The sequence below is a fragment of the Grampus griseus genome, assembly GCF_964374135.1.
Source record: "Grampus griseus genome assembly, chromosome: 3".
Taxonomy (NCBI): domain Eukaryota; kingdom Metazoa; phylum Chordata; class Mammalia; order Artiodactyla; family Delphinidae; genus Grampus; species Grampus griseus.
In genome coordinates, this window is record NC_139019.1 from 79281443 (window position 1) to 79308066 (window position 26624).

The 26624-nt window shown below is 43.3% G+C and overlaps 1 protein-coding gene across 1 annotated transcript; it reads left to right on the plus strand.

Annotated features, from left to right (window-relative positions):
• The first annotated feature begins 3958 nt into the window (after positions 1-3958).
• Positions 3959-26621, plus strand: RGMB (repulsive guidance molecule BMP co-receptor b). Its single transcript, XM_082650229.1, has 3 exons — positions 3959-4208; positions 9316-9824; positions 23195-26621. Exons 1-3 carry the CDS (start codon positions 4064-4066, stop codon positions 23861-23863), a joined length of 1323 nt encoding a protein of 440 aa, XP_082506355.1. The 5' UTR covers positions 3959-4063; the 3' UTR covers positions 23864-26621.
• Positions 26622-26624: the final 3 nt, after the last annotated feature.

Genomic DNA, 26624 nt, shown 5'->3' on the forward strand with positions numbered 1-26624 from the left:
AAGGGGAGTCAGCGCCCACTCCCCGGGGACAGCTTGCTATTGAAGTTCCTCCCGGGTACCCTCCCCCGTTCCTTGAGGATAGGGGAGCTGAGGACTTGATACGAGGGGCTCTTGTGAAATTAGTGGGAACTTGTTTGGGCTGCTTCCGGCATGAAGTCGGTTCAGGGGTGTCGGGTCAGCCCATTAGTACAAACTGGGATTTGGGTTGGCCAGAGTTTCCCAGCCTGCAGGCTGGGGGGAAGTAAGCGGTTGGCTCCCGGCGGAGCTCAGAGGAACCCCCGGGGCTGATGGCAGTCGCGGCAGCGGCTGCGTTTGCCTGGAAGAAAAGCTTAAATACATTAGCGAGCTGGTAAAGCTTTTAAGGCCTTCTCGGGAATGAGTGGCTGGGTAATGAGAGGTTAATTTTGTTTGGAAGGGAAGGCTGCGCTGGTTTCCTGAGATAAATGGACAGGAAGCGCATTACCTCCGCGCGCTGGCAAGCGACTCCAAAATGCTTTTTGCACCTGCCGCTTTGAGCGGTGCGAGCCGCGGCTGAGCCCGAAGGGATCGCGGGGGCCGGTTGTATACGCTCGGGTGATGAGCCCCACGCACGCCCCAGGCCCTCTCCTTCCGGGGGCGCAGCGCTTACCCCTGGCTCTGGGACTCTCCTCTCACATCCAGGTCCTGCGTGTTCCGGAGCTCAGGGATCCCCTGATCCCGCCAAGCCCCCTCCAGGAACGGAAGGGTTAAGAATGATGTAAGTACAATATACAAGCTGCTTGCCGCTGGGCTGTCGGACTCCGGGCTCCTTCACCCCTGCCTTGCGTAGGGTGGACTGGGGAACAGCAGGGGAGCCTTTACTCTAAAATGGGTTGCACAAATCGCAACCCCGGGTCTGATTCCTGGCTCCTCTGCCCCCGGTGATCTGTTAGAGACCTCGTGTTAGATTTCTGGAAATGGAGATTCTGTATATTAACAGGGGGACAGTTAAGACATCATGTAAAGGTTCAGGATAAGAAACCACATCTTGTTTAGAATCCATTAATGTTGCTGGCATGTGTTTTAATTCTACCCATTTTGCACGGATGCTTTGCTGTGTCCCCTAATTATACTGTTCCAGTCTCATCTTTTTTTTCCTGAAAACAAAGACGCAGGAGGAAAGAGTACAAGTGGCAAGAAACAGGGTGGATTTGTGAGTTGTGCAAGCTGTCACTTCACGATTTTTTTTCTGATTAAAATGTAAAAACTTTTATAAGTCATCGATTTTATGTTTGTGTTCTAGCTCCCTCCCCAGATTTTTCTTTGTAGAGTCTTAAAATCCTCCTTAACTTGCAGCATACTAGCTGCGGGAGTGGATGCGCTGTAAGTGACCATTCACTACGCTCTTGCTTCCCAAGCTGATTCGGGATCTTACTAACAGTCCGAATTTACCCCGCCAATGTGTCAACTAGACTAATGTCTTGAAAATAGGAACCACCTTGTGGTTTAATTGTGAAAATTAACATTTTCCTCTAGCAGGTTGAACACTTATGCAGCAATAAAAAGTGAATTGTTAGGCGTATAAATATTAAGCTTGTCAAATTTTACAACAGAGGAGCAGTAAAGTGCCTTAGAAAAAATGAAGTTTTTCCTCTAAAGAACAACAGCTCCATTTCAGGACACCAGGATTTGCAGTGACTCGAGGGTGCCCTCTGTTGATAAAATCTAGAGCATCCGTGTACTTAAGGAGCAGGATGTAGGAGGGAGAAGAGGAAAGGCGGGGAAATCATAGAAAATCAGGAGTGAAAAGACTCAAACTAAACTGAATTTGATCCTTAACTCTTGGTTATATGTTTTAAAGTATGGTCAATAAAGTAGGATGCTTCTTTCATAGGGGTCGAATTAAATCTTGGGTTAAGGAAGAAGAAACATCTTACTGTTAGTCTTTGCTAGCAAAATACTTTGAAAGATAGTGTTCACATTTGATTACTATTTAAAAGACACTTACCAGTATTTCATTAACTTGATTTCATTTGTAATATGTAGTAATTGTAAGAGAGTAAAATTTTGATTTACAACACAGTATCATCTAAAAATCATATCAGATAACTCCCCCCAAAATGTCATTTCTCCAGGCAACTCTGAAGCTACTATTAAGCATATTATAGATACACACAAGGTTTGGATTATATCTTGGGCAGTGAAAGGTGTGTTTACCACTTGAGTCATCATAGTACGTAATAAGTAAGTAATGAAAAGTTGCAGTAAAAATAGATAGGCATCCTTCATTAGGGACCTAGTGGTTTGTATAATTCAGAATGCGTCTAATGAGTAAGCTGGAGCGTTGGAAGGTTTGTCCTCAATTATCCTGGTCCATTGATTAGCACTTTTTAACATGTTGGAATATTAACGTGTCCGTGGTTGATACGAAATTCCTAATTAGAGATTCTAAGTAATGTAGCAGGTAGGGTTGCAGACTGTGACTTGGATATCAGTGAATTTAAAACGGCAGCCCTTTGCCGTTTGGAGAAGGGCAAAGACAAGGGCAGTACGAAGTGGCTCCCGGCCTTTGAGGCCATTCTTGAGATTAGATACCACTTCACACCTACTCATAACAAATTAGAACCTATCATCAATCTCACAACATGCTTTCCTGTATCTCCACTGGCAACCTCTTTTCTGGCAGACAATTGGTTTTCCCTCATTTTGGGATCCATTCAATCGCAAAAGTAGAAACCGACCTGCCATTGGGTTAATTTGCTAATAGACGATGAAAATCTGTGGAAAAGCCACTGAGCAACAAGAAATCATGGCATAATTATTCTATACTGCATTAAAAACTTACTATCCTCATTAATCTAATTACACTGTAGCCGAACACGTTGAAGTTCGCCCGCTCTCAGACCCCTCCCCGCAGCTTTCAGGAAGGGAAATGTCAAAGGAACAAGAACACCGGAGCCTCGCACAGCTGCCAGCGAACTCCGTCGGGAGCTGGCGGGTACCTTCCCAGCCTATCCGATTTGTTCCGGACCGTGGGTCACATTCGGATTTCCAACGCGACTGGGTGCTAGCTTTACCAAAAGTCCGCAACAGGCTAAGAACGCGGTTCCGCAGATGTGATTGGCTGCGAAGGGACCTGCCGCAAGGCTCAGGGTAAAAGCGTCCGCTTCCTCCAAGGAGCCGTAGCCGTAGCTGGAGCTGGAGGGACAGAGTGAGGGTGATGAAAAAGAAATTTTTAATAAAAGTCATGGAGGGAGGTTGAACCTGATCACATTAATTCAAGGAGAGGTCAAAGGCCGGTGCCTTTGTAACGACGCCAGGACAAAGTTGCTGTCGCCTGTTTCAATTGGGTGCGAGGAAACAGTAAATCGCAGAACGGGGTGGAGGGAGAGCAGAGAAGGGAGCCGGAGGGAGGCTGGGCCCGGGCGCGAAGGACAGGATTCGCAGCGGGCGGACGCGGAAGCCGAACTACACCGGGCAGGCAGAAAGAAGGAGGAGGCACGGAGTGGGGGGCGCTTTGGGCCCTACGAGTGGCGGGCTGGGCCCAGAGCGTCCGCCTCTCAGCCAATGGAGGTAGAGGGAGGGGCGAGGTCGGGGTGGGGACGACTCGGATTGGCGGGTGTAGGGCGGGCGGGGCGGCAGTGAGGGGCTGAGATTGATTGAGAGCTGGGCAGACGCGGAAAGATATCCTGGCCGACGGTGGCGGCTAGTTGGCGCTGCGTGCTCCTCATTTTCGTCCACACCCGAGCTCCACGCCTGGTGAGCCCACGCTGGCCGCGGCCAGGGCGCCCGCGCGCTGCAGGTCGGGCCCCTCACTCGCTCACGGTCTTTGTGTCTTCTCTCCCGCCCCTTCTCCCTCCGCCCGCCGCCGTCTCCGGCCGCCACGATGCCACTGCGCCCTGTTGCCGCCGCCGCCAACTCGCTCCGCCCGCGGCGCACTGCTCGCTGCGGCGGTGGCGGCGGCCCGTGCTCGACGCGGGCCTGAAGGAGGAAGAAGAGGAAGCGAGGCGCGTCCTCCGGCCCATGCCGCAGCCACGGCCCGGGACCCGCCACGGCGCCCGCGCCGCCGCCCTCGCCGGAGCCCACGAGACCTGCATGGACGGGCATGGGCTTGAGAGCAGCATCTTCCTGCGCCGCCGCCGCCCTCGCCGCTGCCGCCGGGGCTCAGCAGTGCCCCCGCCCCCGGCTCTGCCCGCCGCCCCTGGCGTTGCTGCTTCTGTTGCTGCTCAGCCTCGGGCTGCTTCACGCAGGTATGAGGCGCGCGCGCGAGGGGAGCCAGCTCTAGGGCCGAGTGCTTTGTTCCCCGACACCCCCGGTCCCGTAGGCGCTTGCCGGGGCGGAAGGCGGCGTGGCGCGACGGGAAAGGCCTCACTAGCCCCTGCCATGCACCTTAGCTGGGCTCGCGGGGCGGCGGCAGGAACACACCCACTGACCGAGCGGAGCGCCCGGGGCGCAGAGGAGAGGCCTCTTCCCCTCCCTCCCGCCTTCCCAGCCTTCTGCTCGGACCGTTGATAAATCTCCCCTCCAACAGCCACTTATCAAAGATGTAGCGGGCGGGGGCTGCGCACCCGAGACAAATGTTCCGGATGCTTTATTGCTCTCTGCATTGGTGTTTACTGAAAGTCAGGCTGGGATCAGGTTTCCGCAGCCGCCGCCGCCGCCTCGGTGGGGTGACTAGGAGCCTTGTGCTGCTTCTCTGGAGTTGGGGGTGGCGGCGAGGCGAAGAAATCGCACCAGATGGAAAGATTTTCACCAGAGCTGGAAAACCTGGGGGTTAATCTCGAAGTAACTTAAACTTTTTAAAACTGGGATTTCTTTCATATTTTCGAAAGCTGCTTTTAATTCAGCTTTCAACCTCTTTGGAAAAACTCGTGCTTTGTGGCTAGCCGCGTGTTTTCGGGTTCCAGGAGAGGCTGACAGATGTCTTGCCTTCTGGAGGTTTGGCGCTTCCCCTATGGAAGCAGCGGTGAGGAATCTGTTCTTAACGAAGTAAGCCTTCTTCGTTCTTCTTAGCGAAGATGAGCCTTTTTGCATGTTTTAACCTACTTTTCTTTTTAAAATCGTTTCATTAACACGATGTTATATGTGAGTTGCATTTCAATAAAGCTGGGGAAAAAATCTAGGACACTCTTTACTAATAAGTACCACTTCTAGGAGCAGATCTAGACAAAGAATTTTTTTTATACCAAATTGAAAGATAATTTATCTTGTATTTTGAGCACACTTAGAGCATTAGGTAAGTTTTCCTTCGCGATCTTTTTGTCCTGTATTTGTAGGACAGCAGTCACAACGCTCTGATCTGGAGAATACTGAACTTTAATGCCGCCCAACTGTACGGAGTAATTCTTATTTATTTACTAAGTCATAGCAGCAGTGTTAAAAATCCAGGAGGTCTTTTAAGTAATAGGGAAAAAATGTGGCATTTGAGGAGGCGACTTAATTTACTTTGCATAACTTTGCATTGTGATGTAACAGCTGCATTTTAACACTGTCACTTGTGGAAACAGACCGAGGTCTTAATAGTGTAAATAGCAAGTTTTACGATGATTAAGGTTTTAAATTAGTGACTTTAGAACCTTAGAAAATAAAGTCAGTTTGCTTATGGTTACATGGAAAATTTTTTATGACGTGTCAAAAAATCTGCTCAGGAGGGTTTTGTGTGAAAAAAATAAGTGTCCATAACGTCAAAGTGTAGGTTGCTTGAAATGGAAATTGAAGTGGTAGGCAGGACTGTGTCCCTCTTGACTACATGGATATCGTTTCCTTTAGTTGCCATTGGGTCCTATAACAGGATTGGAATGTGGTCCTTGAAGATTCCTTCGCTGGCCCATGAAAGGCCTAAGAAGTTGGTTTAAAAGTTTAGAAAATTAAGGTGCCTTAGTTCAAGAACTTGGAATGTGAAACTCCTCTCAGTATCCTAATGTGCTCACGCTGAAGTCACCATTAGATTCTACCCAGAGTTGCTGTGGTGAGTGATATCTGTGGACAGCTTGTTGGAATGGAGCAGTTAATCTGGTTATAGAAAAGAGGGCTCCTTTTTGAAAGATTTCTTTGAAGAGCAGTGCTATTGAAATGCAGGGGGTGTTTCTCAGAGCAGGGAGCCTAGCCGAGTGCTCTTTACAGATGGGCTACCATATGTTTGATGCCTGGATCCATATAATTTGCCTCTGCACCCCATATGGCTCTGCATTTCACTTAATTCACTTCAGCATATCTGATTTCTTTTATTATAAACTGGTGATTGGGCTGCAGATTCACACGCGCAGTCCGGACATTGAGGAAACTGTCTTGAATGGTGAGGTCTTTATGTCTGGATCATTAATGAAAGCTATAGACCCACAAATCCCTTAGTAAGTTTCATTTACCGGAATGAAAATACTGTCACATCATAGATGATCTGATTTGAAAAATAGATCTGTAGCTGCAGATTTTGAATTCTGCCCTTGGGAAATGAAAAGAATACTTTTATTCACTTTTTTTTTTTTTTCCCTTAAGCAAACCTCTGCGCCTCCTGAATGGAGATCCAATATGGGAGTTCCTTGCTTACTCATACACTTCATGGCCTTCTTGGCTGCATCCTTGAAATTGTTTCTGCTCTGCATTGTCTTAGTATTTTGACAGGAGGCTTACTTTACCGCCTATAACAGGCAAAGTGCGCATTGTCATTATAAATTCATGAAGCCTGGATGTTTCTGGGTGTATGCTGCAAATTAGTCATTATACAGGAGCCTGTGATGGGGCTGAAACTGCTGACCCAAATGCACTTTCTCTCTATTTAGCCCTCCTCCCTCCCATCTTCTCTATTCAAAAAGTCTGTTAGAAACCTCATCCAAAACAAAGGAACCCAAGGAGTTCTGTTTTATGTGAGATTTCTCAAAGGAATCGGCACCCACCTGCTATGAAAAAGCGAGAGGGGAGGAAGGAAAGGAACAAAAAAGGAGCTGGGAATCTAAATTCTGCTTTTCTCTTTCTTTCTGAACAGTTGCATCTGCATTTCCATGCTGGTCTTACTTCTGATATTTTATGACTATTTGAAATAATTATTAGTAAGTGTATGCTTGGCTAGATTTTATAGGCCATAACAAAGAATAGGCACTGCAAGTTTAGCAGAAAGTTCTTGTGCTGTCATTTATATGTTGTCCAAGAACTGTTCATTACTGAGTGATCTTGGCCCATATTTTATTTTCTTGCTTACTGCTTACTGTGAAGCTGATTTTAAAAGAAATACTGTAGTTACGTCTTTTTTTTAAGCTATCAAGTACTGTCTTGAGAATCAGGCATTTAGTAGAGATGTGACATGTGGAGGAATGAAAACAGGATTTGAGGAAAGGCACCATGCTCTGGGCTTCATACTAGCTGTTTACAATCCAGCCAGGACAAGGCCTTTAGTGTCCCTTTGTCTTGATTTTCCCATCTGTAAAATGGGTTTAATACCATTTGGGGGGTTGTTGGTTGGTTGTATTTTTTTGTTCGCATTTTTGCTTTTTTGAGTAAAAATAGTTGAAAAATGATTTGATCTACTTTATAGAGAGGAATTCTATAAATATCAACTTTAGAATGAGCAAACATAAAAGGGACCAAACACATCAAGATGTATTTGATTTTTTTAAGTGCGATTTAGTGATAGCTGTAAATTCATAGCTCCAAAATATTAAAATATTTTAATCTCTTTTACTTGTGTTAAATCAAATATCCAATCCTGACTATATTTTTCCCTTTTTGGTTTTTGAAATTTAAGAATGGTTGGGAAAGTGCCTTAAGAGGTTGTCATTTCCTACCCTTTGTTTCCCCAGCTGATGCCATGAGCAGAGATTACAGGCTATTTTATTCAGATTTAAAAGCAGTTTACTACTGAAAAGATTAAAATATCTTTCTAAGATGATTATTAGAGTTAGTTTTAAGTCTTTATCAGGTAAATTACTAAATCTTGATATTATCCTGAAGTTTTGTTATGCCTAAATCTTGAATAATTATACATTTAATAATACTCTACTGACTGATTTCCCCCCCCATAGATATTTTATGCCTAGAAAAGATCACAGAGTTTACTGTAGAACAACCTACTCATTTCTCATATGAGGAACCTAAGACTTGACACTGAGGCTCCTCCATGGTTGAGAGACCTATAAAGGATGGGCAAAAGTAATACAGATACGCGTTACAGTTCATTTGTATAAAATTTGAGGTGGATGATAAAGAAAATTGTTTCTCATTTCAGTAATCCTGGTGTTCCCATTTTAAGGAATATAGTGTTAAACTGATTGGTGCACACCACTGACCTAGTCTTGGCAGTTCATTGTGTTTTTTGTGCTTTGAGAGATTTTACACATTTTTATATGAGAAGCTAGGGGCAAGCCATAATTTGAAAACTGACTTTTTAAATAGTAGGGCAGTAATCACATGATTTTTCATTCATTTTAGCTTGACTTAAATCATTAAGTTAATGTGAATTAATCATTAAGTTTATGTGAGTTGTTGATTTAGGGGAAAAGTAGTTTATATATACTCTAATAATTCTGTCTCTGGTTCTGTTTCTGGAAGAAAACATAGTTGGTGGGATCACCTGTCAGTGTTACGTACTTTTTGATTTAGTGTACTTTTACTGGTGAACTGTTTAGGAGCTGGAATCCTAGTGTGGTTGATGTTATGGGATAAGTGAATACCTAGCTTGGTCAAATCAATCACTTCATTTTTTTAAGGGAACATTTACACGTTGTATTGATAGAAACCAGGAGATTAAGTGTTAATTTATATGCAATTTGTTGATAAACATTCCTCAAGAAATGCAGAATAACTTAGTACCTGGAATTTTCCTGATATTCTTTGCCTATAGCCATAGTAGAATCGGGTAAAGGTGTTTTAACTAATCATGCTGTAATTTAGGAGTTTCCCTTCCCTGAGGTGTGCAGGCTTTACTCGTGGTTTTGTGCATAGACAGTGATTTCCAAAGCACATTACTTATGCAGTTTTCAAAATCAAAACAAAGTTCATATCTTTGACTTGGTCTTAAAGCAAAGACATCTTTCTCAAAATCTATAAACAATAGCAAAGTTGATAAAATATTTCGTTTATCATTCCCTTGTAATTTTACCCTAAGAACACTGGGCTAGACTCCTGTTTACTCACAATGGCCCATGCTTTAGTTTCAAGTTAACTAGCTGCATGCAGTGTTTCTCCCAGTGGCTTACTTTGTGAGAGGCCAAGAAGCACAATACAGCCCTATTTCTGAAGGCCTTCTTAAAATAGGAGTATATGAAATAGAACAAACAGTTCCCAGAGGAGAATGTCATTTTCTCATGTAGCTCAGGAAGTTGTGAAGCATTTAAAAAATGTTTGTTCTTATCTTCTTTCTCATAGGTGACTGCCAACAGCCAGCCCAATGTCGAATCCAGAAATGTACCACAGACTTTGTGTTCCTGACTTCAAACCTGAACTCTGCCATTGATGGCTTTGACTCTGAGTTTTGCAAGGCTCTGCGTGCCTATGCCGGCTGCACCCAGCGAACTTCAAAAGCCTGCCGTGGTAACCTAGTATACCATTCTGCTGTGTTGGGTATCAGTGACCTCATGAGCCAGAGGAACTGTTCTAAGGACGGACCCACATCCTCCACAAACCCTGAAGTGACCCATGACTCTTGTAACTATCATAGCCACGCGGGAGCGAGAGAACACAGGGGAGGGGACCAGAACCCTCCTAATTACCTTTTTTGTGGCTTGTTCGGAGATCCTCACCTTAGAACTTTCAAGGATCACTTCCAGACATGCAAAGTGGAAGGGGCCTGGCCACTCATAGATAATAATTATCTTTCAGTTCAAGTGACGAATGTGCCTGTGGTCCCTGGATCCAGTGCTACTGCTACAGATAAGGCAAGTGTACTTTTTTCTTCTTTCCAATAACTTTCAGAGTTTGATTCTTCAGGCAACTTTTGAAGTGTGATACAAAAGACCTAGTTTAAAAGGAGCTTCTCTTGGTCATCTTGGCACGCAGGGTGGATGAAGGATTAAATGAAAATTACTTGGTAAAAAATTTCTCAGTGGAATTCTAGGGCTTATGTAAAATGTGGGTCTAAATTTAAATAGGCAGTGATATGAAAAATAAAAAGTAAACATTGAAGTTGGGTTCTCTAGGGAAAAGGCAGGCTTGCTTAATGAAAAAAAAAAGTTCTTTATTTTTTCAGTGGTGTCATTTTTAAGTGCAGATGTGTGTGGCTCTTGAAGAAATCCATGTTCAGATTTATCAGATGACTGAAATGGGTGTTCTGAATAAAGAACGCTGTGAAGCCAGAGGCAGTAACCCATCAGGAAATTTTATTGGGAACTTGGAAGCTATAGTAAAATGTAATGGCTATAAGCCAGCTTCTCAGTGGCAAGCCCACAGTGGTGTTTTAGTTCCTAACCTAGTGGTGACCAAGGAAGTTAAGAATTGGATATTGCAGAGCAATTTATAACCCCATGATTTATAACCCCATGTCATCTCAGGATAAAAATGTAAGTCAGCCTGAGGGGAAAACTGACATAGTTAAGTTAAACTTACCCTGTCTAGCTGCCAGTGTATGTGGTTGTTGTTTGTTTGTTTTAAAGAAACTAATACTGAATAGAGATCCTCTAAGCCAATTTTAAGGCACCAGTGTCTTAGTGCAAGTAGGTGGAGAGGAGCTATGACTGGCTTTCCAGTTGCCAGTCCGAGCTGATTCAGGTGTTAATAAATAAAGCAGTCAAAAAGGGTTGTCCATGAAAATAGCATCCCAAGTAAGCAGCTCCTTCACCGTCGCCTCCAACAACAAAATCACATATACAGGTTTTCTCATCTTGCTTGATTTCCTTTGTTTATCTTTTCATCAGTTGGTTTAGGCTAAAATATAATTGACAGGGAACAAGCTTTTATAATACTTAACGACTGTTCTTTTGATTCCAGGACACCTCCCTTGCCTCCAAACATATGTGGCATAGTCATTAAGTGAATTTAAATTATTTTACTTCACATTTTGTGGAGGGAATTTTACAGCACCTCCAGAGATGTATGGAGACACCCCGGGGGTGTCACAAATCTAAGATTAGAAGTCATTGCTCTGAACAAAGACTATTACATCGATCTAGACAAATTAGGGGGACTTAAAACTATTTACGCTTCAACTCCCAATAAAGCCCAAGCTTACCTTTCCAAATCTTATATCTCAAACTTTTCTTCCTCTGTGTTTTACAAGTATGCAAGTAATTTTTCCTATCTGTATATTAAAATATGTATTTGCTGTATGTTATGATATGAAGTTAGTATAATTATGAAGTCATAAGACAAGCCATGGGCAAAAAATCCACCATTATTGCAGTCATAGGATATAAAACCTGGGAATAGTATTTGGAAAGACATAACACTGAAAATTCAAGAAGACAGTTCCATTAGGAATGTAGAAAATCATCAAAATCATTGTGTAAATAATTGAGGGCTTGGAGTGGTATCCTTCAAACGATACTTTTGAGATTAATAAGTGCTGTGTGCATGGGAAAATACAGTTGACCCTTGAACAACATGGGTTTGAACTGCACCAGTCCACTTACGTGAATTTTTTTCCAGTAGTAAATAGTACAGTACTACATGATCCATGGTTGGTTGAATCCTTGGGTGCAGAACTCTCGATACAGAGGGCCAGCTATAAAGTTATATGTGAATTTTCAACTGCACAGGGGTCTTTGCCCCTAATCCTCCTGTTGTTCAGGGGTCAGCTATATTGTTTCTTTTCACAAGCCCAAAGTTTTGTTTTCCAAGCCTTCCATCCAGTCACATGTCACTTCTGTTTGGTGTTCAACCTTTCAAAATTTTATACTTTTTACTGATCATGTTGAAAATATTTGGGGACAACTGGTTACCTTATGAGTATTAACATTATATAAATGGAACAGTTGACACTGAAGGACTTCAGATCATTCTATTTCAGTTGTGGTTGAATCTCTCATAGTTTTTAGCAAATAAATAAATACAATTTGTTTTCTCCCTCACTTTGGTAAGGATCAAAGATTTTACCCATTCCAGAAAGGAGAGGGGAAAAATTATCCTCTAACATAAATTCAAGCAGACAGTGAGAATGTTTGGTCTTTAATTGCACTATTGGAAAGTATTTCCCCACATCTGGTGACCATGCTGTTCAGCAACAAATTACTCTATGACCCCTAGTAGTTGTTTCTTTCCTTCTTCTTTTTGTAACTCTCTCCAAAGCCCCCAAAAGCATCTGGAAGGTTACTGTTGAGGGCCTGTCTCCATGTTGGTATGGCTTCTGCTGGTGAAACCAAACAAAGGCCTAAAATTTTGCACTGCAATTTCCTTTTACCAACCCAGGGCCAAAATGAACCCTTTTAAAAATTCTAAGCAATGAAAAAATGATGGCAATAAAAATAAAAACAATGAGACAAAAAAGTACATAAGAAATAAGTTCCAAAAAAGATCTAATTTTTTTTCCTTGATGTCTACTGTAATACTGTTTTCAAGAAACCTTTAAGAAGAATTTTTTATATGAGTCCCAGCTTTACTGAGACCTTAAATACATACGTAGACCAGCTATTGGATAACCCAGCACTGCACATTGCGGATACTGTGTCATCCTGTGGTCAAGCATTTTTAATGACCTATGTGCTCAGTGTCACTAGATTTAAAGACTGACCAATGATGTCATATCATAGAGGCTGGCTGGTTGTGATGCCGAAATTATAGTATTTAAGCAAACATTCATTTCACCACCTTCAGCACTAAACTGAAGCACTAGACTCAGGTGTTTTGCTCAGGGAAGTCCCTAAGGCAACTCAGTCCTGGTAACCTGGCTTCTTAAGCAAGTCATCTTCAAGACTGTCTTTGTGAGCTCTACCTGCCCCTAAACACCCACGTTTCAAACCTCATCACGAAAAGACAAAGCTTGGGGGGAAAAAAAATCTAAACTACAGAGTCACCTGTATACTCAAGGGGTCATTTATTAGCTAAGACTTTTCCTTATCCACATGGCAAGCAGTGAGTGTAGGGCAGCAAGACCTGCAGTGCTTGACAGTTTGGCCTCATCTTCCCTTGTCTACTTTCTCTCCCCGTTCCCCGGGAAACGTCGGTCATGCTGCGTGCAGGTATGCCTTCTCACGGCCACTGGGTTTATGTCGTGCCCTCCACCAGCCTGTTGGGGATCCCTTCCCAGGAGTCTGTATGGTTGGCCACCTTGCCAGCTAGATGTGTTCCTAAAGGGGAGACCAGGGCTATTTTTTCATCTCTCCCCGCCCTGGGCCTGCCAGGGTTCCTGGCACACCTGCACACCTCTGCTGAGATCCATGTCAGCTCTGGGCCACCTTCTACACCTTTGGCTGTAAGGGGCAGCTTCTGCGGGAGAGAGATGAGAGAGGGGGCAGGCTTAGAACTGGCAGCGCTGGCTACATGGGAAGAAAAGCAGTTTCTGTTTTGGGCTGGGTGTGGGGGAGGGGACACAATGCCAGTATCTCTCCTGGGCCTCACACAGGTAAATAACCAGGTCATCTGTGGGGATGCTGGGCTTCTGTAACTTCTCTTCCACATTCTCTTTGCCAGCCTCTCAGTCTCAACTCCTTTTTACTTCATTCTGTGCATCTATGTATCCCTGTTTATGTGGATTTAATAAGGAATTGTATATGCCATGATTACAGGTGATTTTGGTATAAATTATTTTATGAAAGGATTCTGCACTTTACAAATGTATTCCTAGTAACATGTATTAAAAGCACCAGTCTCTCAGGTGCATTTAAAATGATTCCTTTAACCAAAAAATTTCAAGGATGAATGTATTACACACCTAAACGATGGCAATATTTTTAAAAATTATTCTGTACAAATAATTGGTATACCTTTGCTTTGTTTTCCCTTTTGTTTTAACGTAATCATGTCCTTTCTCATCACTCTAGCTTTTGTATGCTGTTCTTCAAACTCAGTGAAACAAAACTGCAAGTAGGAGGGGAGATTGAGATGACTGCAGGTCCTTTATAGATCTTCAGATTTTTCTGTACTTCATCCTTTAGTGAGAGAAGGTGGTTTACCTTCAGGCAGTTTGACTTTGGGGAAGAGGTGTGTTCTTTGTGCTTGACCAAGCCGGGTGGCTGTTGAACAGGTACTCTGAGGTGCCTTGTGAATTCTTGCTGCTGCCATGGGCCACCAGCTCCCAGTGACCCCATGGGCAGTAGCTTTCAGTGCCTATCCAAAGCATGGTAAGAGACCCTGTCTTTGAAAGTCCATAATTATCCCTAAGTCTCGAACTCTAGCTGCTTTCTGGGAAATTTCCTGAAAACTTCCACTGGTTGATGATACTAGAGATACAGGAAGACTTAGTCCCTTTGACCCATTCTTGCTTACTATCTTCATCAAACTGCATAACCCAAGGTGTTCCCTGATGATAAAATACTCTTCACTTGTAGGGTCCTAGAGCATGATTGGATCCTGTGCTCCTTTCTGATGCCCCTTAGCATGAACTGTTGTTCGATAATCAAATGTGGGCATGTAAACCAATGTTCTGGGTCATTCTCTGTTGGTTACAAAATCAGAGCAGACGCGCCTGCATTGCAAAGGCTTTCCACTGTCTTTTTTAGGCATATCTTTGGATCAAGGTTTGGAAATCTGTCCTCTCTTGACCCTAGGCCTAGTGCATTTTTTTGTAGCCAAGTTTTTGTAACCAATTATGTTTTTAGTATCTTCATGGAGACAATGTGAGCTACACAGTGGTGATCATTCTTATTTTTGTGGACTAAGGAAGATGCCTTATCCTTCCCTCTGCCAGATTGTGATTTGAATACATGGACACTGTGCTTTCGTGCAACATTGTTACAGAAGGGACACGTGGCAGTTTCTTTGAGAATATAGAGCCCTTTCCTTCCAGAGAGCACAAGCTGTCTTGCAGATACATTGTAACTAATCCTTAAAATCTGAGGTTGCTCTTTGTTTTGTTACGATTATCTGTTATGCAGCTAATTCTTGCCATCTTTTTAAGATTTGCATCTTGTCATGGTCCTCCTTGTTTTGCAGAAATGCTAAAAAAAAAAAAAAAAAAGTTATAACACCAGTTGAGGCATATTGCAGAACAGATGGGAAAGAAGTTTGCAGTTGTAGCTCCCAGCTTGTATACTATATTCATTTCTCTGATAAAATGTATAATGTGGTGCTGCATTTGAAACACCCAGCATTAAAGGGCCTATTATGCATGGGAGATGCAGAGGTGAATGTTGTCTCTGCCTCAGTCTAAGCACATAACTAAACTTTGCAGCAGTCAGTGGAGAATTGTGGGTTTGTGTGTGGGGGAAAAAAAGCCATTTGCAGGGTTTCTTCTTAGAACATTGGTGGCCCACATTATAAGCTGGTTCCAAGAGCTGCGAGTTTTCTCGGGTGTCAGGAAGGACCAGGAGGTTGGGCCAGAGAGATGGGCTACTGTACCCAGGGCCTGACTGTCCCCGCTGGTCACCATCACAGGCCAGTGTTCTTACTCCTAGGATTTGTCACAGTCTCCCTTTTCACTTCCCACTGTTCAGGTGGCCCCTCACCTGCACCCAGGTCTCCTCACTCCTGTATACCCTAGCAGACTCTAGAATCCTGGCTGCCACTGTTGAAAGGTTATTGATCTTTGATTTAATACCAGAAAGCTTTCTAGGGAATTTGACCATCAGTATCACCAGTTCTTAGTTAAAATCATTTTTTCAGGGTTCCATCTCATCTTTAAGACACATGAAAACATGTCTTAGATAACCTTATCCTCCCTGAATTCACTTATTGTAGAGGTAATATTGAAACATTAAAGAATAGTTTTTAGAAAAGCAGAAATCAGCTATAATTGCAGGTGGTAGTATTTCTATTTGTCCTTTTCTGTTTCCTGCATAGCTCTCGTTTGTACTGGATTGTAAGGTCTCAGGCCCAGAAACTATTCAGCTTTGCTTCATAGAACTATATGAAACTTCAGCAGATTGCCTGGAGGTAAAAGTGTATGTGGGCAAAGGAAGAAGGAAAAGAAGGAGAAATCATTAGCTCCATGATATATCTGTAAGGTGAAAATGGGCCTGCCTTATTTATTCTTTATGCTGTACTTTCCAAACAAGATACACCTTTATATTGTTCATACAGATTCATGTACTCTGGGTAATGAGTCTTTTATCATCTTTCTGTTCTCTGGAATAGAATGAAGAAATACGGAAGATGTTAGTGGAAACTGTCCAAAAATGTATAAAATTTGTGTCTGTGTATCTTGTCAGTTTTATATTTTGAATCTCTCTGTGCCGCTCCCTCTGTGCCAGATGTGGTTTGGAAGGACAAAAAGGACCTTCGTAATCCCCCATTTATAAGAGAAATTAACCCAACGCCTGCCTGAGCCAGCCAGGATTCCATGCGAGTGCTGTGGCCCTCTACTCCTTTAAAACAAATCCACACTCCTTCATAGTTTAAACCAGAGGCAGGAGGCCAAGTCTGATGCACAGCTGAGAGTTAGAACTTGTTTTTCTGTCACATTTCCAAATGTTTCTCTCTGCCCTGTTAAATTTTCTTTGAGTTAACATTTTGAGAGGAAGGGGCAAGAAGGAAACATTGGATGGTTGGTACTTTTTTTGTTGGCTTCAATTAATGCTAACCAAACAGTTTCTGCCTGTGCGGAATGTGGGATAGTTACCTACAGTGTTGAACAATGAAAAATGCTACCTTACCCATTTTGTCTTTATTTGTTTTGACTGTAGTAGAACTTGCTCTTCCACTGTTTTGAATTTTGTGTTCTCATGGCTGGGGTAACTTCAGGACTTCTTAAACTGCTCAGCTTGTCAGTAAGTAATAACTAACAAGAATAGCAGCACCCATCTAAGATGCAGAATTTAGCTGGAGAGCCTTGTAGTGAAAACATGATGCTGTCGGGTCTAGAAAGAACTTCAGGTGAAGTTGGGTCTGTGGAGAGAGGAGCTCTGTATGTCCCAGTTAGCTGGTTATTAAGAGCTGGAGCCCAAAGTACCTTTGCTGCTGCTGGTGGGGTTCTTTCAGTGTTGGAACTTAGTATACACACTGTGGATAGAATTGATGTGACAACATTTAAATACTAACTTCCCATCTGCTCTGCATGTGCTCCTGAAAAAAGGGGGTCAGGGTTTAATCTTTCCGTCTAAAGGTGTGGGTGAGTACACACATAAGCACACGTGTGCATTTATGTGGTGTTCATGCTTTCCCCGCTCCCTGCCTCAGGAAAATGAAGACAGAAGGATATTGTTTTGTAACTTTCCAGTTAACTGGCTTCTTGGAATATATGGTCACTGCCTGTAACCACCTCGTTCCTAGGCTTTGCTTTTTTTTTTAATAGCCCTGGGAACCTGCAATTGAACCTACAAGTGACAGAGTGTGAGTGTATTGTGGAGACCTTCAAGCCCTTTTGCTTTTTAAATCACCAAAACTGAAAAATGATCAATGAGACTGTGATTTCCTAATCCCCATTGGTTTGGGAAACAGCTGTGCTGAACCCTGGCCCTGTGCCCATCCCCCCCCATTCCCCCCCCCCCCCCCCCAATTAGGAGGGAGATCCCTAAAAGCAAGACTTGCTAGGGCAGATTCCTGCCCCTAGAGTTATTGCCTCTGGCCCTGGCTGTCACCTTTCAGAATATTTTTAGCCTCTGGTCTAAAGCACAGTGGCAGCCTCGGCCTGTAATACTGTCTACACATATCTAACTTCGCATCTAGCAGTGTAGTGAGTTCCTACATTTGCTGGCCTCCTCAATGCAAAGTCCGAACACAACAAACAAGAAGTTCCGTTTGGAGTTCTCTGAGTGCCAAGACTGTGAGGACCAGAGGCCTTTCCTCCCCAAACTCAGCTCTGGTCTGTACAAGGAAACTGGCCGATTTCCCTGTCTCTGAGCCTATTTCTACTTCCAGCCTTCCTTGTTTTAAGTGTACAGAAATTGCCCTTTGGAAGTCGACATTTTTTTTGCCTGTCCCTTTTATGTGTCATCCCTGGGCCTGCTTCCCTTTCTCTCTCACATGCTCTTTCCAGCCACTGAGCTTAATGCTTCTCCCCTGGACCACCCTAGCAGCCTCAACTGTGGGTGTCCTTTCCCTCTGGTTTGGTTTCTTCTTTCTCCATCTGCTGCCAAGAACCCCTCCAGCAGCCAAGGCAGCCCTTGTTCCTGCATGTATTACCTAGGGCAACACTGAAGAATAAATAAGTCTGATCCATTCCGTTTCTCTGGAATCCTGTACATGTTTCTAGAACAGAGCTCTGGAAAGAGACTCATGAGCATAGAGAAACCTATTTTGATATCCTTAGAAGGTAGGAGATTTTTATAGTCTCATTCAGGACTTAAAAGAAGTCTAGAGTAAGATTTTTAACCTGCCACCCTCCTCTTAAACACATGTACTACTGTCTTCCTGTTAATATCTTGTCCTACTCCAATGAAATTACTTAAGAAACTATACTCTTATAGATCTTAAGTTCAGATTTCCTATAGGTAGATAGCTGATATGTAGGCTGAGTCGGAATGGTAAAATTACATTCGGTTCATCGAGTTCACACCTTCCTGACAGATTTTTTTTTCTTAGTTTTTCAGGAAAATTATCAATGACATCAGTTATTAACCAGTGCAACATTTTTTCCTTAAGTATGGTACATACACTCTCCTAGGTTTTGTATGAAACTGTTCAAACAGAAAGTTATTCTAGATGAATATGCTTTTGTTTCCTGCTCCACAAAAGGGAGAGAGATCCAGAGTTCTCCCCAGTCCAGCCGAGATACTTCCTTATGGTGCTTCAGAGCTTCCTAGGCTCAGACTCCTCAACATTTATAAAAACTGACCCTCTGAAGTTAAGATTATGTGTTTTAGAGCTGGAGATAGAGCACGTGTGTTTATTTCTTTGAAGCATGTGCCCTTTTTGGAATGGTTTCTTGTTTTGCTCAGCCTTGAGGACTGAGTGTAGAGGCTGTACTCCACTCATCTGGTAAGAGCAAAGGGGCCATGGGCACAGCGTTCTCTTATTCTCCCACAGTCGCCTGTTTTTTCAACCTATAATTGCACCCAGAGGATCTGAGGAAGTAGACTTATCAGCTAATTATATGAAATAAAATTAATTTTAGCTTCCTTAACACAAGCAGAATCTTAATTAGGTACATATCAAAATTGTTTCTGTATGTTCCAGGCTGATTTCTGTGACTTTCAGTTTGGTTTGCGGGCCCATCTTAATCCAAGAGATGGAGTCCCTTGATCTTAAAGTCGAGTTCTGCTATTAGAGAAATCTAGTAAGGTCCTGCACTTGCAGTGCCAGATGGCCTGATTAAACACCAATAAATGTTTCTTCCAAAATACAATAAGCACAAATAGTTAAGTGCACAGCCTGTGGGGAATTCTACTGTTTGAAAACTTCTGTGCAGCACTTTGCAAGGCTGTCGAGCCTGGGGAAGCTGTGTCTGTGCATTGCCAAGGCAATGCCTGGTTCTCTGGGCTACGTCGTTTTCAGTTAATTTTTTTTTTTTTACTTTCCTGGTGGAAAGGAGAGGCAGCTGCCTCTAAATATTGATATTTCACAGCAAACCTTAAATCCTTATGGCCTTACTCGTGTGGAAAGGTTGATTTGTAGCTGCTCTCTTGCTCTTCCTAAGAGACCCGTAGGGTGGTAAAGATCTCAGGGAATGAAACATTAAAAATGAATGAGGGGACTGGAGTAGTCTGTCTGAGGTGAGGGTTGGGAGGGGCTGGGCGGGGGAGGTTTAACAAAAGGCACTGGTGTTTTAAATGCACAGAAATGCCATCCATCAATAATAAATGGTGTGGCGTAGAACAGATGTGCCAAATTGAGTTATTACAGCATATGGATCAGTTCATAGAGGGGGGAAAGTAAGCAGCATAGCTGGTGTTTTTAAATTATCTGTTTGAGAGCTTTAGAATACATTTTTGAATGTCCTGTTTTTACCCTCTGACAGCTGCTAGTTGGAAATAGAAAACGTGTGGAATTACCAAACATGCCAATTAAATTTTGAGTGTTTTTAAAGTAAGAATTATTGAGAGTGAATAATTTTTTTTTTTTTTTTTTTCTGAAGAGGGAGACAGAATCTGGAAATGAATTTCTGGCCCTTCATGGCTGAGTGCCTGCTTTTTAAGACCTCGAGTTGTAATTAATTGTATGAGGAATGACATTACAAAACTTAAGTCATGTGAAACTGTTACCTAGTGTTTTCTACTACATTGATTATATCTCTAGGTATCTCTTCAGTACTTACTTAAACTACAGAGGACCACTCAGGAAACTTCTCTCAGGCTTTGAGGTTGCTTCATTACCCTCAGCATCTTGATTCAAGGGCTAATTCTATACATATGCTCCGAGCGAATTATTTCACCTAAAGGAGGAACAACAAGAGAAATACCAGCTTCGTTGTCTCATAGAGAAAATCACTCCTAGGAAATTGGACAGACAGAAATCCATTAGGTAAACTGGAATATTTTGTAAGTGTAGATAGTATGCAGCGGTCAAGCTTTAAGTTTTACTTGATCTTCTAGAAGTAATGGGAGTTACTGTCAGTGTCACAGGCATAGCAGAGGACAATAACGTGAGAGTGTTTGAAATGACTCCCGAGTTGGAATTGGTGGACTTGGTGAGAGCTGGAACTATTCCACTCATCTTAATATTGACCCTTGCTTGCCTTTTTAGAAACTTGTTTGGAATTGGATCTCTCTGGTGTGTTGTCGCAACAAAACTAATTCCTCTGTGTTTTTCCTAAGGTGAACTAAAAAGTACTTAATTCTTGCAGATAACGCCAAGTTGGTTTAAATTTGAGGTTTGTTAGACTGGAAGGATAAATGGCCTAGCTGTTTTAGAAGAGTTCATTTACTCTTTGAGTGTGGATGTTCTAGTTGAAAATGAGGAGAGTGGCTGTATGAAAAGTCTATTACTCTTATTGTAGCCGTCTGTATTAACTTTCAACTCTTCAGGTGCAGAATTTACTTGAATAAATCTTTTTCACCTCCAAGGGATCCCAGCTTACCTTAAAAAAGCACTTGTCAAACTGTCTTTAGAGCCACCAAATAAATCTATTTTATAGTCCCATTAGATATCTAGCTCAAAATCCCACTCGCTCTGGAAGGTCGTATGGTTGGATGCACAACAAATTTCCTGAAATCATCTCTGGTACACCTCCTTCAGGTTGTTAGGAAGGTGTTGAAATGTGAGAAGGCTGGTCATGAAATTAAATTGTGGCTCAGGGTAATTAGGAAGGGAGAAAACCAAGCATTTTCTTAGTGCATTGTCTGGGTTTTAGTTGCAGCTGCAAACAACGGATATGAATTTAACCAGTTGCTACAGTGCAGCTGGTTCAGATGTGGCTTTATAACTGGCTGAAGTGAAATGAACAGGCTGGAAAATTCCAGTTAGGTAACACTGGTGGTAACACGTGGAATTAAATAGTGTGAGCAAATGCTGGCCGAGCTGGGGAAAAAGCCCTTCGGACATAAACTTGAGGGTGGTGGTGAGGACTTGTAGAGAGCGGGGTGGGGAGGGGCCAGCATGGCCTTTTAAACAAGGGTCTATTGTTTTGATTAGCCCCCTTGCAGGAGGTGGAAGGTTCCCTCCATCCAGAGTAATCTGTAGAGTGTTTGGCTTGTCTACCTCCCTCCTTGACTGAAGTCACCTGATACTTCTTTTTTTCTTCAAGAAGAAAGAATAATTGGGATTGACACATACACTCTATTGATGCTATGTATAAAATAGAAAACTGATGGGAGCATACTGTACAGCACAGGGAACTCTACTTAATGCACTGTGGTGACCTAAATGGGCGGGAAGTCCAAAAGGAGAGGGATAGGTGTGTATGTATGGCTGATTCGTTTTGCTGTGCAGTAGAAGCTAACACAACATTGTAAAGTTTTGCTGTGCAGTAGAAGCTAACACAACATTGTAAAGTAACTATACTCCAGTAAAGATTAATTTAAAGTAAAATAGTTCTCTGAAAAAAAAAAAAGAAGAAGAAGAAGCTGTTACCTCAGTTATTGACAATAACTCAGATCTCAAAGCATAGTCTTTTTTCCCCCTTGGGGACCGTTTTCCCACCTGTGTGACCCAGAAGGCCCTGTCTCTTCCTCGTCATCTTCCTTCCATCCCCTGCGGCAGAGATGTTGAGGATGTTGGAGACGAGGTGCTCAAGGTTCATTTTTTTTTAATAATTGTTCTAATTAAGGAAATAAAATCAGTTCACTCAAGGGAAGCTTTTGTATTATCAGTAGTTTTTTCTCCATGAATTGTCTGCTTAACTTGGCGGGTTGAGAGTTGACTGGGGAACAGATTTCTGAGAAGTCGAAGGGCCATCGTGCTGTTTGGGGAAAACATTTGCTGTAACTAGGTTTAGGGTGTTTAGTCTGCCAGTGCTTGGGAGCTGCATTTGCTAAGTGAGTTTGCTGTCACAGCGATTAGTCAGTCATGTGAAACATTTGATTAAGGGACTTAAGAGAAATCTTTCCTGAGGCACATGATTGGTAGCTGTTGCTGGGATGGCCCCCTCCTCAGCTTTCCATTTCCTCCCTCAGTGTTTATAAGTAAGTTTGTAGTGATGAGTCATGGGATATGGTTTTAGCGTCCAAGGGAGAAACTTTTTAGAAATTGAAGTTCTGGTACGGGGCTTCCCTGGTGGCGCAGTGGTTGAGAGTCCGCCTGCCGATGCAGGGGATGCGGGTTCGTGCCCTGGTCCAGGAAGATCCCACCTGCCGCGGAGCGGCTAGGCCCATGAGCCATGGCCGCTGAGCCTGTGCATCCGGAGCCTGTGCTCCGCAACGGGAGAGGCCACAACAGTGAGAGGCCCGCGTACCGCAAAAAAAAAAAAAAAAAAAAAAAAAAAATTTCTGGTAGGTTTATTGTTAATTAAGCCACTTAGAGCTTCTGCATAACTGAGAACGGAATCTTTTTTTCTCAGAGCTCTACCACAGCTCATCTGTTTTTGGAAGGAGACAAGATATAAATTACCAATAAAAATTGCCTGTATCCCAACAACAGCATTGTTCTGTCTTAGGAAAATGAACATTTTTTCCGGAGGCACATTCCCCGGATCTGTGTTAAATTATCATTCCAAATACATAGGACTTTTAAAAGTTTCCCTAACAGTGACAACATTCACTTGCAAGGCAGAAGCAAAGAGGCCTAGTCTGGAGATTCTGCCTCTAGCCATTCAACTCCAGAATGGAGAGCAGCTCTTGCCACACAAGGATGCACCGTCCCGTGTCCCTCCCATCGTGTTAAACTTTGTACGCGTTCCTTCCCACAGATCACCATCATCTTCAAAGCCCACCGCGAGTGTACAGATCAGAAAGTATACCAAGCTGTGACAGATGACCTGCCAGCTGCCTTTGTGGATGGCAGCACCAGTGGAGGGGACGGCGACATCAAGAGCCTGCGTATCGTGGAGAGGGAGAGCGGCCGCTACGTGGAGATGCACGCTCGCTACATAGGGACCACGGTGTTCGTGCGGCAGCTGGGTCGCTACCTGACCCTCGCCGTCCGCATGCCTGAAGACCTGGCCATGTCCTACGAGGAGAGCCAGGACCTGCAGCTGTGTGTGAACGGCTGCCCCCTGAGCGAGCGCATCGATGACGGGCAGGGCCAGGTGTCTGCCATCCTAGGGCACAGCCTGCCTCACACGTCCTCGGCCCAGGCCTGGCCTGGCTACACACTGGAGACTGCTAACGCTCAATGCCACGAGAAGATGCCGGTGAAGGACATCTATTTCCAGTCCTGTGTCTTTGACCTGCTCACCACGGGGGATGCCAACTTCACTGCCGCAGCCCACAGTGCCTTGGAAGACGTGGCGGCACTGCACCCCAGGAAAGAACGCTGGCACATTTTCCCAAGCAGTGGCCTCGGGACTCCCCGTGGAGACAGCCATTTGTCTGTCAGTCTAGGCCTCGCGTGCTCCATCCTTATCGTGTTTTTGTAGGGGTTGTCTTTGTTTTGTTTCTGTTTTTGTCTATAACAAAATTTTAAAATATATATTGTCATAATATATTGAGTAAAAGAGTATATATGTATATACCATGTATATGACAGGATGTTTGTCCTGGGACACCCACCTGATTGTACATATTGTGTTTGACTGTTTTCACGTCTGTTGGATGTAGCGTTCTTTGATTGTATCGATTTTGTTTTGCAGTTTTGTGAAATGTTTTATAATGTCCCTGCCTGGGGACCTGTTAGAAAGCACTTTATTTTTTATATATTAAATATTTATGTGTGTACCTGGTTAGTATGTATATAGTACACGTGCACAGACACCGTACGCAGCGTTCCCTTTGAAGATGACCGGTGACGTTGTTTGTAGCTCTTCCTGGCTGCGCCCTCCTGTCCTTTCCCACTGCTGCTCATCCCATGCACGCAGCTTTCACCTGCCGCCTCCTGGGGCAGCTGCCTTGTTCCTTTGAACTAGGTCCTTACCCTCTTCTTCTGCCCTTGCTCGATGTGGAAGGACAGTTAACCCCCCTCCAGGTGCTTTTGGCTGTTTAAACACTGATTCTAGGCCCTCTTCCTCTTTTACAGCTGTCACTTTTTCGGAGGGTGGGGAGAATGTTAGTACCGTTCTTATTAACTAGGATTGTTATATCTGAGCACTTATAGTATGGTAGGTTGAATGAAAACTGCTGTTTTTATAGGTCAGAAGGGGCTAGTGATGACAATTTCATAGATGAATACCAGGCATCTTGCTAGACCCCGGCAGCTCTCAGAATTTTGTCATCCCGTGTCCTTGTGTAAACTGTAGCTTTTCCCTCTTTTAACTCTATTCTACATTGAACGAACAAAACGCAAAAACATAAATTGAGTGATCATGCCTTGCTCTTATCTCTGTAATTTGTACAAGCCCACATTCTTAGCCTTCTCTTCCTTGGCTGTTTGGGCTCAGAAACACACTGCTGCCTGTGTTCATGCCCAGTAAGCCCTCCTCAGTCTCACTTTAGGACCCCAGGGACTGGGGTTTGTTAGATTCTTGCTTTAACATCAAGGCCCAGATCCCATCACAAAGTTTTCCTCTTCCTTGCCCTCCGCACCGAGGCCTTCCTCAGCCTTTGACACATCTGTGTGCATAATGGAGTGGACTGGGGCGCTCATGACAGAAGCGCTTCCTTGGCCTGACTCTGTATGTAGCTAACTCTGGGTGCTGGTTAGTCCAGACATTCGCACTGGGCAGTATTGCACCCCAGGTGGCCTCTCGATTTAATCAGATACTCTCCCTCTTAACATCAGTAGGTGACTATTATTTAGTCATTTTACTTTATAGTAATTTCACCAAGCTACAGAGAAACTCCTTGCCTCTTCAATTCCATTGTTGGCACCTCTTGCAAAAGGAAAACACCGCCAACAAAAGGCAAGAACGGTAACTGAGAACATGAACTCCAGGCTAGGTAGGTTTATGTTGTTACATCTAAAATGTAAATGTATGGTTCCAAGAATTAGTGGTAATATTTATACTTTACCCTAATCATTTACGTAAATGCAAACAAAAGTTAGTGAACTTTAAATTTCACAGCAGTTTGGGTCAAGATTCTGCTTAGTTTTAGTTGGCCAGGTAATTTCTTCCTTTTGCCATGTCCTGTTGATGAGTGGCACTGCCAGAGGCCCAGACTGGCAGGAAAGAGGATGTCATTTTGTGAAGTTCTGTTTCTTTGTGAACTGATCTATCAGTCACAGGATGGAGATGTGGGTTCATCCAGAGGTGGCAAACCTCCTCTCGACCATCTTCTGGTATATGAGAGAATAATCTTGGCCAGTCTGGGAAAATCCTGAAGGCATCCTGCTTACAGAGGGTTGAAACCCAAACCTGTTATCCTTATATAAGAGCTGGACCGGGGGCCTACCTACCATCAGCTCTGAGCCGTGACTTCTTTTGTTCACTTACAGAATCCTGTGCCAGGTTAGAAGCTATAGTTAGCTAGTAATTTTGACGTAATTTGAGTAGAATGAAGGAAAAATATTTAGGGTACTTCTAACCACTATTTTTGTGCAAATAGTCTAAAAGTGAAGTAAAAACAGTAGAAGTTTTCTACAGTATCTGGGTTTAGAGTGTATATGATTAACATACCTTTGTCCTTTTCAGGGAAAGCAAAACAACCACCTCTGCTAATAGTTGGGAAAAGAGAATTGGGTTGTTTTGCCCATATCATTTACCTGGAAAGGATGCTTAAAAGCATCCTACATCACTATTATTAGTACCAGTGTATTTAGCTGTTCTCCCTTTATAGTCAGTATCTCTGTATGACACTGAGGCCCTCCCCACAGATAACTGTTTCAGAAATACAGATATTTCTCTAGAGAAGGGCCTGGTTTATCTTCTCCAGTTTCTTTCGTAGAATGTCTAAAGAAAATGCTACTTGCACATGTTGGTTTTTGAAATCCTCCTTAACCAGAAGAGTGTCGGGTCATACTAACACATAGGTAGGATGTAGCTGTTCAAACGTCTTCTGGGGGAGCTTAAACTTGTGGGAAAACACTGGTTTTCACAGATGCTCCACGTGGCTGATTTAAAAGACTCGAAACATTTCTTTGTCCTTCTCTTTGTTATGCTTGGAAACTCCCACAGTGTGTAGAGTCTTTGCAAAGAAACCTTTAGATGTGGTTCATAGGTGTATGAATAAGTATCTGTGTAAAACAGTGAGTGTGCAGTGTGTAAATACTTTAAATTATGGTAGAAAAATAAAGTTACATACCAT

What these genes read in the sequence shown, in the direction of transcription:
- RGMB (XM_082650229.1), top strand. Translation starts at nt 4,064, where the DNA reads ATGGGCTTGAGAGCAGCATCTTCCTGCGCCGCCGCCGCCCTCGCCGCT. An exon ending in CCTCGGGCTGCTTCACGCAG is followed by an intron (nt 4,209 to 9,315) that starts GTATGAGGCGCG and finishes TCTTTCTCATAG; the next exon opens with GTGACTGCCAACAGCCAGCC. An exon ending in GTGCTACTGCTACAGATAAG is followed by an intron (nt 9,825 to 23,194) that starts GCAAGTGTACTT and finishes TCCTTCCCACAG; the next exon opens with ATCACCATCATCTTCAAAGC.